Source organism: Rhinatrema bivittatum, chromosome 2 (assembly GCF_901001135.1).
Source record: "Rhinatrema bivittatum chromosome 2, aRhiBiv1.1, whole genome shotgun sequence".
In the NCBI taxonomy this organism is placed as follows: domain Eukaryota; kingdom Metazoa; phylum Chordata; class Amphibia; order Gymnophiona; family Rhinatrematidae; genus Rhinatrema; species Rhinatrema bivittatum.
Window position 1 is genome coordinate 157,946,906 of NC_042616.1, and position 16,327 is coordinate 157,963,232.

General features: G+C 43.4%; 1 protein-coding gene across 4 annotated transcripts in view; it reads right to left on the reverse strand.

Annotated features, from left to right (window-relative positions):
• ADAM22 (ADAM metallopeptidase domain 22) overlaps positions 1–16,327 on the reverse strand; it is a 730,321-nt gene that overhangs the window by 270,667 nt on the left and 443,327 nt on the right. For all 4 annotated transcript variants that reach the window (XM_029588789.1, XM_029588790.1, XM_029588788.1 and 1 more), the window contains exon 9: positions 11,898–11,972. In XM_029588789.1, the coding sequence (XP_029444649.1) occupies positions 11,898–11,972 (75 nt within the window). The remainder of the gene's footprint in view (positions 1–11,897; positions 11,973–16,327) is intronic.

Genomic DNA, 16,327 nt, shown 5'->3' on the forward strand with positions numbered 1-16,327 from the left:
ATCGAGAAGAACTTAGTGAATAGGGATGGAGGTTATTTCCTTGGAAGCATCCAGGAATTGCAACAGCTCCATCATTTGGTGCCTGTCATCTTGTTCGGTCTGTAATTGGAAGGGAATCAAATTCAGACATCTCCTTCACAAAGTTTATGAAGGAAAGGACCTCTGGGGGAGAACGCTTTCTGCTTTCAGAAGGAGAAGGTGGTGAAGGCAGGTCAATGGTGTCTGGTGAAGAATCATCTGTCCAGGTGTTGTAGGGATTGGCATCTGCCCCTCTAGGAGCCCTAGGGGGATGGGACTGTGGAATCCCTAAAGGTCCTGGTCTAGGCTCTGAAGGAATCGAAGGAATAATTGGAGGCACCGATGAAGGCATCGAAGGCACCGGTGCAGGCATCGAGGGCATCGATGAATGGATCGGTGGCGCCGACAGACGTATCGGCATCGATGGCTGAGGCATCGGTAGGACTCCTGATGGAGGGATGCGGAATGGTGTTTCCCCTCCCGATGACAAGGTAAGCGGAGAGGGCAACGGAGCCATCGGTGACCCAGGATCCATCGGTGGAAAAGCGGCGATGAGTGCTTTCATTTTCGAGAGCAGCGGTGCCAACGCTGCCAAAATCGGGTCAGCGGTCAGTTCCATGATCGGTACCGGTGTCGGTGCCGGAGGAACTTGGAGTTGATGCATCGCCTTGTCGATAGCCTCCTGAACCAGCCGGTCCAGTTCTTCTCGGAGACCTGGAGCAAGCAGCCCCGGCTCCGGAACAGAAGAAGGATGCAGAGTCATAGCCGGAGGGACCACCGTTAAAGGCGGAGTCTCCGCTCCCAATCCCTTTCCGGGTGAGGGTTGCCTCAGTGACCAGGTCGCCAAAAAGGTCGGTGCCTTTCCTGGACGGGGTTTCTTCGAAAGCGGCTCGGACGATGGCGAGGTCAATGATTTCGCTCCCTCGATGGTCTGAGACTTCCGATGTCGGTGGCGATGTTTTTCTCTACGATCCCCTCGATCCTGAGGGGGAGTAGAGGTGGTTGAAAGCCGAGAAGTCGTCGAAGCCGGACGGTCACCGGCCGGTGGTCGATACTGGCGCGAAGTTGACGGTGCCGGTTCTGACGATGTCGATGCAATAGACGGCGCAGGGTTTGTGCATGAAAGAGAAGTTCCATCTTCTCCATTCTGGCCTTGCAACCTTTTGGTGTCATTAGGGCACATTTGGTGCAGATCAGGACATCGTGCTCACATCCGAGACACATTACACAGACCTTATGAGGGTCTGTTATGGACATGGTGCGATTGCAGTCCGGGCACCGACGGAACCCCGATGCCAAGGCCATGAAAAACTTGAGCCACGGTATGGTCGACGGCCAGTAGGCCGCGAGGGCCAAACTCGACAGGAATCGACTGAAAACGGGTAGAAACTTACCGTACTGCGGAGTAAAAAATGTGAAAGAGGGACCCCTGTGGGGTATGAAACTTTTAAAATAATTCCGTGAGAAAATTCCTGTCAGGAGAGCTCTTTAACCGCGTGGCTACAGCTGCGCGGAAAAAAGAAGACTGAACGGGGACCCCTGCTGGCTGCAGGGTTAGTGCCATGCTGGGCATGCCCAGTAGGGGCCAGTCAAAGTTCTAGAAACTTTGATAAAAGTTTTCCATGATTGGGCTCCATCCTGTGATGTCACCCATATGTGAGGACTACCATCCTGTTTGTCCTGTGAGAAAGAGGAACAGCCTTTTGCAAAAACCGGATTTTCAGTGTCCAGTCAGTACTTCTCACCAAACACTGTACAGCATAGCTGAAAACTTGGCTGTGCTGTACAGTGTCTTGACTAACATTTTGCATCACAGAGTACTACAATATCCCATGCAATTTGGGACATAAATAACAGAGTGATATGATGTTCCATAGGAACCAAAGCTCTCCTTCTCCTGCTGTTGGCATAAGCAATGCAGAAAGGAGGATTAGCCAATGAAAGCGGGGCTGGGGGGATCAGGATTATGGTAGGAGAAAGGGGATGGGATGTGTGTAACAGATGATATTAGGGATGTGCATTCATTTAGAATGAAAGTGCAAAATGTGACGAATAAGGCTAATTTGTTTCATTCGATGGGGCCTCGAACTGAATCATTGCTCCCCTGAATGAAACAAACCTTATTCATTGGTTTTGTTTTAAACTAATACTTCAGGCCTAGACCTAAGCCCGAAGCCGGGGCCTTGCCTAGGACATAGGCCAAGGCCCAAACCAGGAGCCACGGCCTGTGCCCAAGCATGACATCAGTGCCTTGGTCTAGGCCTAAAGCCAGGCCTTTGCCCAGGGCCTAGGCTGAGGCCCAAAGCAGAGTCTGTAGCCAAGGCCTGAGTGTGATGCCAGGGTCTTGGCGGAGGCATAAGCTAATGTCAAGTCCTCTGCCAAGACCCCGAAAATTAAAAAAAAACAACAACTTACCTGATCTGTTGGGTATCTGACTAAGGACAGGTCCCAATGCTGGAGCCTCAGCCCAGACCCAGGCCTGACACCAGATTCTTGGCCTAAGCCACAACCCAAGCCCAGGCGTGATGCCACAACCTGACCTGGAGGCCGGATCCCGACAAAAGAGCCTAGGCCTAGACCCAGACCCGACTCCAGGCCCAGACTCAGCAGATGATGTCATTTGGCATTGAAGAGCTGAAGAAAGAAGAGGACCCGAAAAGGAGCTCCCAGGCCTGGGCTCCGAGGCCTAGGCATGACCCTGGGCCTTGGCCCAGGCATTGGGGCCCAGCTTCCTGGTTGAGGCCCTGATCCGGGCCTAGGCCCCGATGTCGGAACCTGGCTTCTGGATCGGGTTGTGGCATCAGACCTGGGCTCAGGCTCCAGCGTAGACCAAGGCCCAGGCATCAGGACCCAGCTTATGGGTCAATTTGTAGCATCGGGCCTGGGCTTAGGCTCCAGCCTAGGCTGAGGCCCAAACGTCGGGACCCGGCTTCCGGGGCAGGTCGTAGTATTGGGCCTCAGTCCAGGATGAGGACCCATTGTCAGGACCTGGCCTCCAGGTAGAGTTGCGGCGTTGGGGCTGAGCTAGGGCTCCAGTCTAGGCCGAGGTTAAGATTCAGAACCCAGCCTCCGGGTTGCGTCATGGCCCCGGCATCAAGACCTGTCCTTCGAGTTGAGTTGCAGCGTCGGGCCTGGGACCAGGCCAAGGTCCTGGCGTCAGAATGCAGTGTTGGGCTTGGGTTCCGGCTCCAGCCTAGGCTGTGGCATTGGCCTTGATTAGGACGAGGCCACGAGGACTTACCGCAACTTCGGCCTACGCAAGTCCGAGGCTTCGGCCTAGTCCTTGCCAGCAGATCCCCACCGGACCGGGGTAAATGGGGGCTGAGGGGAATCCTGGCCCTGGAATAGTTCCGGGAGTGTGGAAGGGAGACTTTGCTTTCATTTCTTCTTCTTATTATTGCTTGATTCTTCTTTTTCACACGAATGAAGCAAATCAAGCAATCCATGAAGCGAAATTCATGAGGAAAAAACCTCTCGAAAACGAACCGAATAACGAAAACAGATTTTTTTCCCCCCTGCACATCCCTAGCGGGTATATTAAAGAGAGGCTCATAGGATCAGTGGAGGGAGTAAAAGAAGTGCAAGGGGGAGGAATTATTTGTATATCGGTACTGTGTGTGTTGGCCCTACCCATCTCACTGATGTCACTGTGGTTTGACCATAAAGCCAGCCTTTTGCAGGATGGAGAAGAACTGTGGCTGATGCTGGGGGAAAACTGTTTGCCACTGTGTTTCCCCCTGGATGCTGGAGATACTCGCCACTCTGCTGTAACACTTCTTGCTTTTCTGCCTGCCTCTGTGTGTTAGCTCTGCCCCCTCCCACTAATGTCATTGCAGGCCAACTATAAGAGCTGGCGTTATGCCGGGGGGGGGAGGGCAGGCACTCTCAAAAATGCAATACCAAAGAGGATTGCCCTGTTGACAGCTCCTTCAAGAATGAACAGGATGAAATGGAAAGATTAGGATGTATTTATTTTTTGGATATTGGTTTGGGTGGGAAAGTTATTTGATTGTTAGTATTTCTGAGAGACAGTCATTGCTTTTAGATGCATATGCTTCTGTATTAATATATTTTACATTTATATGCTGTTGTATTTGCTATATTTTGATGATACATTTTGAGTTGTCCTGGGTACTACCCTGAGTTCTTCTTGGAGGAGGGTGACATATAAATCGTAAATGTAATGAGATGGAATGAGAGAAAGGGCACCTGGAAGGGAGAGAGAAAGAGGACAGGAGTGGGGATAAGAAGGGAGATAGGAAGGGAGGTGGTATGAGGGACAGCTGCACCTCCTTTTCCTGAATCTGGATCCCCCTCAAGATCTCAGAACCCCATTCCCTGCTTTCCGGATCCCAGAACCTCTCTTCCCATCTCTTGCCCCATTCCTAATTCCTCTCCCTTCTCCTCTCCCCATCCCCAACCCTCCCTCCTTCTTCTTGCCTCATTCCATATCCTCTACACTCACTCTCTCCTCATCAGGAAGATCTTCCCTTTCTTTCCTCCCTCTCTCTCCTCCCTTCATCTTCTCCCTCCCCTACCTCTGATTCCAACCCCAGAACAAAGTTAATTATACAGACACACAAGCGAGGTTGGGAAAACTATTTTTATTCTGCAAAATAAATTAACATTTTTAATTTGCAAAATGATGCAAATTTATGCAGAATTTCTACAGAATTTCAGGAACTTTGCTACAGAAGTTTCTAGCTCTTACTGCAGAATCTACCCTGGAGCTGCCACAGAAAACTGAGGTCTATAAGTATGCCTGTTTTTTTGTGAGCTGCATTAAATCTATAATAAAAGCTGCCAGTCTGTTATGATTCTGCAACTGCAGTTAAATAGCTTGACTATAACTGTGATCAATATCATTCGATGCCTGAGGTATAATATACAAATCTTTTTTTTTTTTGCCTTTAGTGCTGAAAACTTGTTTATGAATATGATCATAATTATTTCTCACATGTACAGCAAAGAGGCACACAGCTACAAATTTTTCTGATGTTTGTTATGATTTTGTTATTATATTTTATAGATACAAGTTCAAATTTCCAAACATGCTCAGTTTACTGGAATAACTCTCAAGTGAAGCAGAAAAATTATACAGAAAGCTTTTCAAGGTCAATTGGTCTTGAAGAAAGCCTCGGTTTTTCCATTTGACTTTACCACATTGTGCAGAGATGTGAGTTATCATGAAAGGAAGTCAGGCTGCCCTTCAATCTCTCCAAATATAGACAAATATCATCAAAGCCATTACATTTTGACTTTGTTTTTTTCTGCAAAATACTTTTTATTCTGAAGCTGTGCACAGTACAATATCATATCAAAAAAAACAAACAAGCAAACAAACAACTAGCCTCTTGAGCATGTAGGCCCACGTTATCTGGTGCAAACATGGCTAACATTCCACCTGAGAGCTACAGTACAGCGCTACAGCTTCTTTTCCTTTTTTCAAACTTAACTAAAACTAATCTCTATTCCCCCACCTTCAATTAACCTTTTTAAAACCAGCCTCCCAGTCCCATTCACACCCATCTGCGACACCATCCTACTATCCATACCCCAGCCACTCTCTACATCCAGCCTAGCCCTTAAAACTCCCAGCCAATTACTCAAACCCTTCACATCCACCCTCACATACCCACCACACAACCCAGAAACCCGGGGGAAGGACCAACAAAACAAGTCAGTAATTACTGCTATAAACATGACAAGGATCACACTATTTAACATAGACTACAGTGCCAAACACCTCCCCCCCACAAATGTGTTTACTACTTCAGGGACTGCACATTATTCTACAAGTCTGGGCCTAACTGACTGAAAAATAGATTCCAAGCTTCTACATAGGGTTCACGTGCTCTACACTTAGATACTTTTCCATCTAGCCATTCCATTTGCATGATTATAGACATCTTTAACTGCCACACTTCCAGCATTGGCAGATAATCGCTTATCCAATTCTGCAAAATACACTTACATGCAATATGTAAAGCCAGGTGTATACATTTTTCCGTATTCTTATAGGCACTTGCACAGGAAGGAACATCCCCAACAACTGTGGCTTCCCCTCACGAGGAAGCAAAACCCCCTTGCAAGTATAGATAATTCGTAACACCTGATCCCATAAAGGAATTATACTAGCACAGGTTAAGAATCTGTGAATAAGGGAACCGTTTTCATGGCCCATATTTGATACACATGGAAGACTGAGCAAGCTTCATGTGATTACTTTTCACATCATCAATATGAGAATAATGGAGTAACTTCTCATCTCTTTTATATTAAACCCAACAGTCATTTTGTAGAAAACTGCTCTGGTATTGGATTAAAGCTTGCAATGGATGCTTAAGAAGATGCTTTTTTTACATAAATTATGCCTGCAAGTAATAGAGTTTTTCCTGATCAAGATGTCCTGGATATTAGACAAGAAAGAATATTCAAGTGTGAAGATCTTTTCAGTCCACTGCAGGGATGTCAAATAATGCCGCACTTGGAGGAAAGCAAAGAAATAAGTGTTTGGTATTTGAAACATAGTTTGCAATGAAGCAAAAGAATGACACACAGATTTGCCCTCCTCATGACAGTCTGAGATGTAACACATTCCAAGTTTCTTCCAATTAAGAAATGTGGTTTTGTATTCAATTCCGGGAAAGAACTCTTTATTACCAGTCAGAGGCAACACCAAAAGATCTATTTCCCTTGAGGCCCCAGCGACTTTTGGAGCCATCTCCAGCCTACATGATTGTAGTAAAACATTTCCTTTCACTCGCTTTTCTACAGAAGGATCACTAGCATCAGGTACAATTGATGCCAAGGAGTCACCTTGCTCTCTAATAAATATACACAAGAATCTGTAAGCCATTCACCAATAAAACAAAGCTGATACGCTGCATTGCAGAACCGTAGATCCAGAAGATCAAGCCCACCAGCCTGCTTACTGTAAATTAACTTATTATAGCTTATTCTGGCCCTTTTGCCATGCCAAATAAAACTGAGAAAAAGAGGTCAGAGTGAGGCCAAATCATGTCTTGATAACCAGCAAGGTAGCATCTGTAATTTATATAAAATCTTAGGAATGATCACCATTTTCAGGAGTGTGCAGCATCCCAAGAAAGAAAAAGGGAGGTTTCCTACATGTGCGATTGCACTTTAATCCCTGCTATGATTTTCGTGATATTTAGAGCATACAAGCATATAAGGTCCAGGGGGAGCTCAGCTCCTATGTATTTCAGACTATTCTTCACCCACAAAAAAGGGAAAGGCCCTCTTCAAGAGTTCATAAGGTTTATGTCTATTGTTAATGCCTCAGATTTATTAAGGTTATTTTTTAGTCCTGCAGGAATGCCCTTGAGGGATTCACCTACAAAAAGCAAGATGTCACCAGCAAACATAGAAAGTCCTCATCTGCTCTTAATTTTATAGCTAGAGGCTCTATAGACAAAATAAACAGAAGAGGAGAGAGAGGGCATCCCTGCCGGACCCCGCAGCCTAGGTTGAAGTTTTGCGTGACAGAACCATTGATTAGTATACAAGCACTAGGGTTTTTGTACACAACAATTAACCATGTCAAAATATTTCCCCAAAACCCATACTGTGTTAAGGCCCATAACAGAAAGTCCCATGTCAAGGAGTCAAATGCTTTCTCAGCAACTAACCTTATGGAATTAATACTTGCCTATCATCCTCCTTAGCTAAGATAACAATCAAAATCTGTACATTCCTGACCCCATGTCTCCCTTTTACAAAACCCGTTTGATCGTCTTTAATTAAATTAGGAAGTATGGTATTTATTCTGTTTGCCAGCATCGCCACCAAGATTTTCATGTCCACATTTATCAATCAGATATGTCAATAAAGCAGGGGTGAGCAATTCCAGTCCTCAAGGGCCACAAACCCGTCGAGGTTTTAGGATATCCTAATGAATATGCTTGACATAGATTTGCATACAACTGAGGCAGAGTGCATGCAAATCTCTCTCATGCATATTCATTAGGGATATCCTGAAAACCAGACTGGTTTGTGGCCCTCGAGGACCGGAACTGCCCACCCCTGCTCTAAAGGGTCTTTATTGTTCTTTGGCAAAACCATAATCAGAGACTGATTCATTTCAGATGAGATGCCACTTCCTAGAAGGAGTTCATTATAAAATTTCACTAAAGGGGATAATGCTGACAACTTCAGGATTTCATAGAATTCTGGTCCCAGGCCATCAAGTCCTGAGGCCTTACCTAATTTAAGCCCTTCATTAACTTGATATACTTCCATGTTGCAAACTGAAAAATTGATCCGATCTAACTGTTCTACCAACCCAGTCTAATCTTCATTCAATCAGATAGGGAGGTGTAAGTACATGTATTGCTGAATGTATTCTTTGATAAGGAAACAACATGCAGTAGTGATTTGAACTGCTGGGTGCTTTATAAGCAGAGAACAGCTTATAAATAAAGTAATGGTTTGTAAGTACATTCACCAAAGCTATAATTCAAACCTCAGCAATACATTAATCTAAATTATAAACAGGTATAATGTAAATGTATGTTTCCATGCTTTTCCAGCCACACTCGGAATTTTGATTTTGTACAACCACAAGGCAGAAGTGGAAGTCAAAAAGTATTCTGGACATCTGCACACAAATGAATTTATAAGCATTTAGGGGGCAACTTTCAAACTGCCCACGTAGCTGCACAGCCTGCGGGTACTTTTTACCTGTGATGTAGGGTGGATAACCAGTCGTTGACCTGCAAGTGAGAAAGGATAGTAAAGAGTTCATTCTGAACCCCTCCTTTTTTAAATGCTTGTCAAGGATCCTGAGGTCCAAAATGGGATGTCAACCTCAAGTACTTCTTGGAATTAGGAACTGCTTGGAGTAGAAACCTATGTTCCAAATCAGTTCATTTAAATTCCTGCATTGCGCCAGGGTTTTTTTTGGGAAAAATAATACACAGAATTTATGTGTGTGGCAAGTGCTACTTACCACGCAGTAAATCTTTACAGTGACTTAATGAATCTCCTCCTATTTTGTTTGCCATTGGTTCTAACATTGGCAACATCAGCCTAAGAGCTGAGGATATGGCATATCAATGAAACAATTATTTATAAACTGCATCCATATCTTCTTCAACATAGAATGATTGTCCGATGCAGGGAATACAGAAAATGAAGTACTGGATACAAGAACCAGGGCTGGTAAAGCTGGTGAAGAATGGCCTTGTTTTGACACTTCTGCGCCAAAAGAAGAGCCTTGGTGCCAAGAATGGATCTGTGCTGAGCATGGTGACATGCCTTTGGTGTTGGATGGTGGTTAAAATCTTTCAGTGCTGAGAAGGGACTCTACTAAAAGGAATGGTATCTGCGCTGATAGAATATGCACAGAATGAACCTGCATCAGCACCAATGCCTCTAATTTTCTGCTGGGATCCCCGGAGGACAAAAGGCACCTGAGTCATGAATCATTTGAGTATTGGCCCTAATTATAAGAAGACTCTGCTTTTTTGAGTTTGGGCAATGGTCTCTACACCAGAAGTTGTTTCTGCTTGGTTGTCAAGGTAGATGATTGTGGAGGCTCCAGGAAATCCCTTAATTTATAACTTCTGTTTTTATGACCTTAAGGTACAGTTGAGCGCAGTTTGGTGTGCATTTTCTAGGAGCAGCTGGGACATCTCTTCAAGCCAGGTTTTTGTCTGCCATGCTGAAGAGGACTGCTGCTAAATCAAGCTAACTTAATTTTGGAATAACATTCTGTGTGATTGAGGGTGCCTGTGGGATCCACAATTGGTCTTATAGTGACTAGAAGGAGAGTCAGAAGTCCCATGATTGACCCATCTGTGATCTACAGGAGGACTGGGAGGTGCCACAGGTTTGCCAATCAATCTATTGGTCTACAACAGGAAGATTGGGAATCCTACTGGTCCTGCTTTGCAACTCTCAAGGTAGAGAAAAATTAACTTTTGTTTTACAGTATAAAGTATTCTTGCAGTACAGTACATACCACAGAATATTTAATTCTCCAAAGAATTCACATTTGCAGCAAAATGTAGATTTTAATGTAATGTGTGATAGTGCTGATTGCACATTTATAACATTAATTTTAAGTGTGATAATAATTTAGGGTTCGATATGCAAGCACAGTTGTGTGTTATGACCGTCGGCCGCAGGCGACCCAACTTACATCATGTCATGCCCTGCTCTCCACTTCAGTTGAACTTGCAGCTGTGGCTAGCCACTACCGCAGCGAACCTCCTGGCTCCCAAGACTCCACATGGAGGCTGGGACACCGCCGACTTACACGCCAATTCAGGGCCTTCCTAGGCATGCGCATGCACCACCGGACCTCCCTTTAAAGGCCCAATGGCGGGAACTGCAGGGGCATCCCCGGCTGATGACATCACAAGCCTGAGATATTTAAGCACTTCCTTTGGCCTACGCTAATCGACTTGGCAACGAGTTCCCTGAGCTCTGTTGGTGATTGTTCCTGTTCTCCGGACCTGCGGTTCCTGCCTTGGGTCTCTGCTCTACATTCTGGACTCCGGCTTGGGTACCCGCTCCTCGGGGGCCTGCTCTGCGCTTTCTGTTCGAGATTTTGTCTTGCGCTGCCCCGCTCCTTGGGGTAGCCTCTGTGTTACCACACCGGACATTCAGTCTTTATGCCTCCCCCGCTCCTTGGGGTAGCTCCAGCGTTACTGCACCAGAGATCCAGTCTCCTGGCTTCCCCGCTCCTCGGTGTGTCCCCAGCATTGCCATACCGGAGTTACTGTCTCTACGCTTCCCCACTCCTCGGGGCACCTGACAGTACTCCTATAGTACAGATGTCTGCGATCACGTGGCTGTGGCGCAGACAGCTCAGCTACGCCTCCTTCTCCTGGGCCACAGCCGTGGGCCAGACACTTGTGTTTCCAATCCACCTCGCCTCCCGACGGTGGGGCCCTGCTTGTTCAACCCCTCAGGGAGAGTCAACTCCCACCTCGGGCCAAGGGTCCACAAAACCTACAAAACCTAACACTGTGTAAGTAAGTTAACTAGCGACTTTTACAGGGATATTCAGCTGCATAGCCTTGCTACTGAATATCCCATGTAAGTTAGCCGGATAAGTCTTATCCGGCTAACTTTAGACCTGCTATTGAGCAGGCCTAACTTATCCAGTTAATTTAACCATTTAAGACTGAATATCAGCACTTATCCAGCTAAGTCAACTGAATAAGGAGCTCCTCCCCGATCCACCAACATCCTGCCCACCACTTATCTAGCTAAGTGGTGACTGCTGATCGTAGCCAGATATACAATAGGTACTACTTAACCGGAAAAGTCATTACTTATCCGGCTAAATAGCACTGAATATCAGCCTCTTAATACCTAGGGTCCTATCTTTATTGCATGTTAAATCTTCTTAGTGCGCGATAAACAAATAAGTGTCCTTTAGTACATGTTTTGTTATTCAGCATCAATTTACTTCCAAATCAAGCAATTCAAGTTATTAGTATAGTCTTTTTTTTTTTTACACTCTTCGGCATAGCCCAGATCAGTTTATCTCTCCATAGAGACACACTGAAGACACGGTAGTTTCTTTTTCAGTATGGTGCATAGTGATTTCTGACTTATGTTTTGTAGGCAATAAAACAAAACAAGCACTGTAAATATTTACTTGTGTTTTCTAGGTGTCCTCATTTAGCTCCGGTAATGACAATGAATGCATGCTGTGTGAACATCTTTTCTTGCATACATCCTGGAGTTCCTATAATGATCAATGCAAGTTGTATACACAGTTTCCTAAGAATACATAATTCCTATAATATATGAAAGCTGTGTATCCCAGCATTTCACTATATGAATACAGCATTCTTAAGCATTATATTTGCAAACACTTAGATGATATATAATAACTATACCATCAGATGGTCATTTACAATCATCAGTTCAATGTATTTTGTTTCTTCCTCAACATTACGTGGAATCCGATGAGCCTACAGACAGAACAAGAAACAAAGGCTATTTAACAGATTCAACAGCGAAAATTATTTATTTAATTCTAGTCACATCGGTAGCATGAGCCATTTGTTCCTTGCTCACGGTGTTGATTCTCTTGGTAGCAACATATTTCAGATATGCGTACTATATTTCATAATTTTACACAGGAAAATGATTTTCAAGGGGCACACGAAGGTCAAAATTGAAAGCGTTTGGTTGTTTATTTAGGTACAAATACCCCACTGACCTGACAATGAAGTGAATTTTCAAAAGGAATTCCACATATAAAAACATCATATAGCATTGCAATTTTCAAAAGTCAATTTACGTGTGTAAAAGCTTTTGAAAGTGAATTTTCAAAGGAGTTATGCATATAAAAATAGCAATTATTTAAAAGTCAATTTATGTGTGTGTGAATCTTTTGAAAATTACTTCCACATTGTTTTAGTCTCAAGGAGACCAATATTAAAAAATGAAGATGAATAATCTATCCATTTAAGTTATCTGTGATATTCAGTGAGATAAATGTCCACTGAATATCCCTAATTAAAGTTATCTGGCTAATCAAAGCCAGATAATTTAAACATTACCGGATATTTTGCCAGTTAAGTGGCAAAATGTTGAGAAAAATAAAAAGACTGCGGGCCTACAAGCACTAACCAGCTCCCCTCCTCCCTCCCACCCAAGCTCCAAAGGCTCAGAATTGTCAGGATGAACCTGACACCACCTCCCCAAAGCGCCTGCCATCTCAATAATAAGAAATATACAGGCCAGGTGTCATGGCCAGTCTTTCCCTCTCCCCCCAGGCCCCGCTCCTGAGTCATATCTATTTTTTCAAATGTATTTCTCTCTAGGCCCCTCCCCTCTTTCCCCCACCCTCTCACCCTCCTTGTACCTTAATTTTAGTTTTGTCTTCAGCCCAGATTGTGGTAATGTCCTACTGTGTCCTGGGCCCGCTGCTTCTGGCGTCGCTTAGCAGACATGTCAAGAAGCACTACGCAAGAAGCCTCTGCTCCCAGCATAGCTGCTTAGCGACGCCAGAAGCACCGGATACAAGTCGCAGTAGGACGCTACCGTGATTCAGGCTGAAGAGAAAACGAAACATAAAGTACAGGGAGGGTTGGAGAGTACATGTTGAGATGGGGGAGGGGGGGGGAGGAAAGGAGAGCACTGGAGAGAAATACATTTGAAAAAATAGATGGGGCCTGGGAGCAGGGAAGAAACCAACCTCAACCTCCAGCCTGTTTATTTTTTTATTATTGGGATGGCGAGTACTTTGGGGAGGAGGTGGCAGGCTCGAGAACTCGGGTGGGTAGGAGGAGGGGAGCCGGTTAGGGCCTGTAGGCCCGCAATCTGTTTGGTTTCTTTCTCAGTACTTTGCCACTGAACCAGCTATATTATTTTGAATATAGCCTGTTAAGTCTAAAGTTATCACTTTCCCAGATAACTTTAGATCTGTTCTCAGACACGTCTATAGTAAGCTGAATAACTTATCCAGTTAACTCCAAATATCAGAGCTAGTTGTATAAGTTATTCAGCTAACTCAATCCTCCCCCCGCCCCCCAACATGCCTCTTTCTTATTTGGCTAAATACTTATCTGGCTAATTTTTAACCTGATAAGCAAGGACATTTTTATTTATTTATTTAAGGTACTTGTATTCCTCCTAATTACTACAGCTCTAGACGGATTACAAATTAAAACATACATAATTACAATAATGTTAATACATAAAAAGAAATTGACATTAACATAAATAAAATGACAAAATCAAGACACATTAAAACAAAATAAAACAGAATGGTATAAAGAATAATTAAATGACAGCAGTGTATAGCTTGATCTGCTCAAACATCAGAAAAAGCCAGGTTAAAAAGACACATTTTCAATTTTCTTAAAAGATTTACACAGGTGCATAGCCGCAATGATTTTGGTAGTGAATTTCATAGCTCGGGTGCTTCAATTGAGAATGACTTCTCCCTTGTCTCAGAAAGCCTGACAGAGGGCTATAAATATTCAAAACTAGCCATTTAGACAGATAACTTATGAGCTATCCGTGCAAATGACTTTGAATATTAATCTCAAGTGGATTGTGAAATAGCTTCTCTCTACTGGCACTGGAATCAGCCTGCTTATGTTAGCAGCAGCACAGCAATGATGTCAAAACACTCTCCCCACTGTGGTCTGACAGCACTGACTGCTCTCCTGTTCCTAGAGTGACTCAGAGGAGGCTACTCTTTGTATATTACATTTTTTAAAAATTTCCACTAATAAGGAATGAGTTGAGTTAAAGAAAGAATCTGCCTACTTGGCAAAGGCAGACATCACATTTTCCTGACTTTTTTGTACATAATCATTCAAGATTGTTAATTTGGGTTTGAGGTCAGGAAAATGTCATTGTTACCTTATAGTCAGTCCTATAACTTCATCTCAATATTCTAGAAATTGCATCATTCTACTGTGAGCAAGAGCTTGGAAAAGAAAACATAATTTTCTACAAACCTTGGTACAGAGACAGCACTAGATCAGAAAACACCAAAACTAGGCAAGATGACCTTGGGCAAAAAAATATAGTAATTGAATTTGAATAAAACCACCTCAAAAGAGGAGGGACATACGTTAGGGGTACATTTTGAAATCCCATGGAATCTGAAATCTAATTTTCAAAAGAAAACACCTTGCAGACTTTCCCACTGAAAATTTGGTGTCAGAAGGGATTGGGGGTATTTATTTGATTTATATTTCACGCATATCAAAGTAGATTGTATTCAGGGACTGTCTGACCCTATCCCCAGAGGGATTACCATCTAATGGGTCATTTACAAAAGGCTTTCTCCCATTTTGTGTCTAAGGGAAAAATGATTAGTAAATAAGGCCCTAACTTTATAACTGAGGCAATGGAAGGTAAAGTGATTTGCCCAAGGTCACAAAGAGGGGCAGTGGGATTTGAGCCCCTGCTTACATTCATGTGAAGCCCCCTGCTCTAACCACTAGGTTACTCCTCCACTCCTACAAAAGGACCTGCAGACTTTCCACCTGATTTACAGCAGATGTAAAGCAGGCACAGAAATGTGAGTATATACCACTCCTGTCCCCAGCCCCGCAACTACATTTTATCCTGAAAAAAAAAATGTGCACTCTTTCAGCCAGTGAGGGAAGGGCAATTTTCAATCCAAGGAATTTACCGGAGTAACTGCTTACTTACCAGGAGAATCCCTTTGAAAATTTCCCTCATGTTTTATCTCATCAAAAAAAAAAAAAAAAATTCTGAGAATTGATAGAGAAACATCATTAAGTATGTTATGTTTCTCTCTGTTTTACTGACATATATCTGAAATTATTTTTTCTTGGTTACAGTATATAAATAATATATTGATTTTGCATTACTCCAATGACAACACTAGATGGAAAAACATCACTAGTTCAGAGTCTACTGTTTGTACTACATTATTTGCCTTTTTTTTAAAATAATATTTATATTTTATGTTGTATGTTTTATTTGCCTAGATCCCACAAGTGAATAGGCTATTTCACAATTCTGCAAAATAAATAAATAAATAAATAAATAAATAAATAACTAACATATAATTCAGAGGTAAATACATAACAATAATAGGAAAAAGGAATACTATTTCAGCACGGAAGTAAAACGAGAGTTGCTTACCTATAACGGGTGTTCTCTGAGGACAACAGGATGTCAATCCTCACACATGAAGTGATGTCATTCAACAGAACCCAGCTGGTAAAGATTTCTTCATAGCTTCTAGAAGCATTTGACATGCTCTAGTGAGCATGTGCATACCGTCCTGCCTCATGAATAATGCACAGGGCCCCTTCAGTTCTTAAAATAGTTAAAAATGCTTATAGAATCAAACTCCAAGGGGAGATGGGTTGAGTTCTGAGAGGATTTACACCCTGATGTCCTCAGAGCACACCTGATACAGGTAAGCAACTTTTGCTATCTCTAAGCACAAGTAGGATGTGATGTGCTCACTGGTGGGGAATCCTTAGCTACAGACTGACTTTATTGAGAAAAGGAGAATAAACATTCAGAAAAACAGTGTCAACAGGTAGTGTTTTTGGTGACAACAAGCCATTTTGTCATGGAATTTATTTTTAGAAAAGGCAGCCTAGAAATAATACCAGGCCCTGGGTGGGGAGAGATGGAGTTGGATTGTAACTTTCAAATAGAATCTGCAGGAGAGAATGACCAAACATATTGTTATGATAGGATTCTTTCCTAAACAATAATGGCATGAGAATGTGTGGACTGAACTCCATGTCACAGCCATAACAAATCTCGTCCATGAAGGCCGATTTCAGGTGAGCTGCCGATGCTGCCCTGGCTCTAA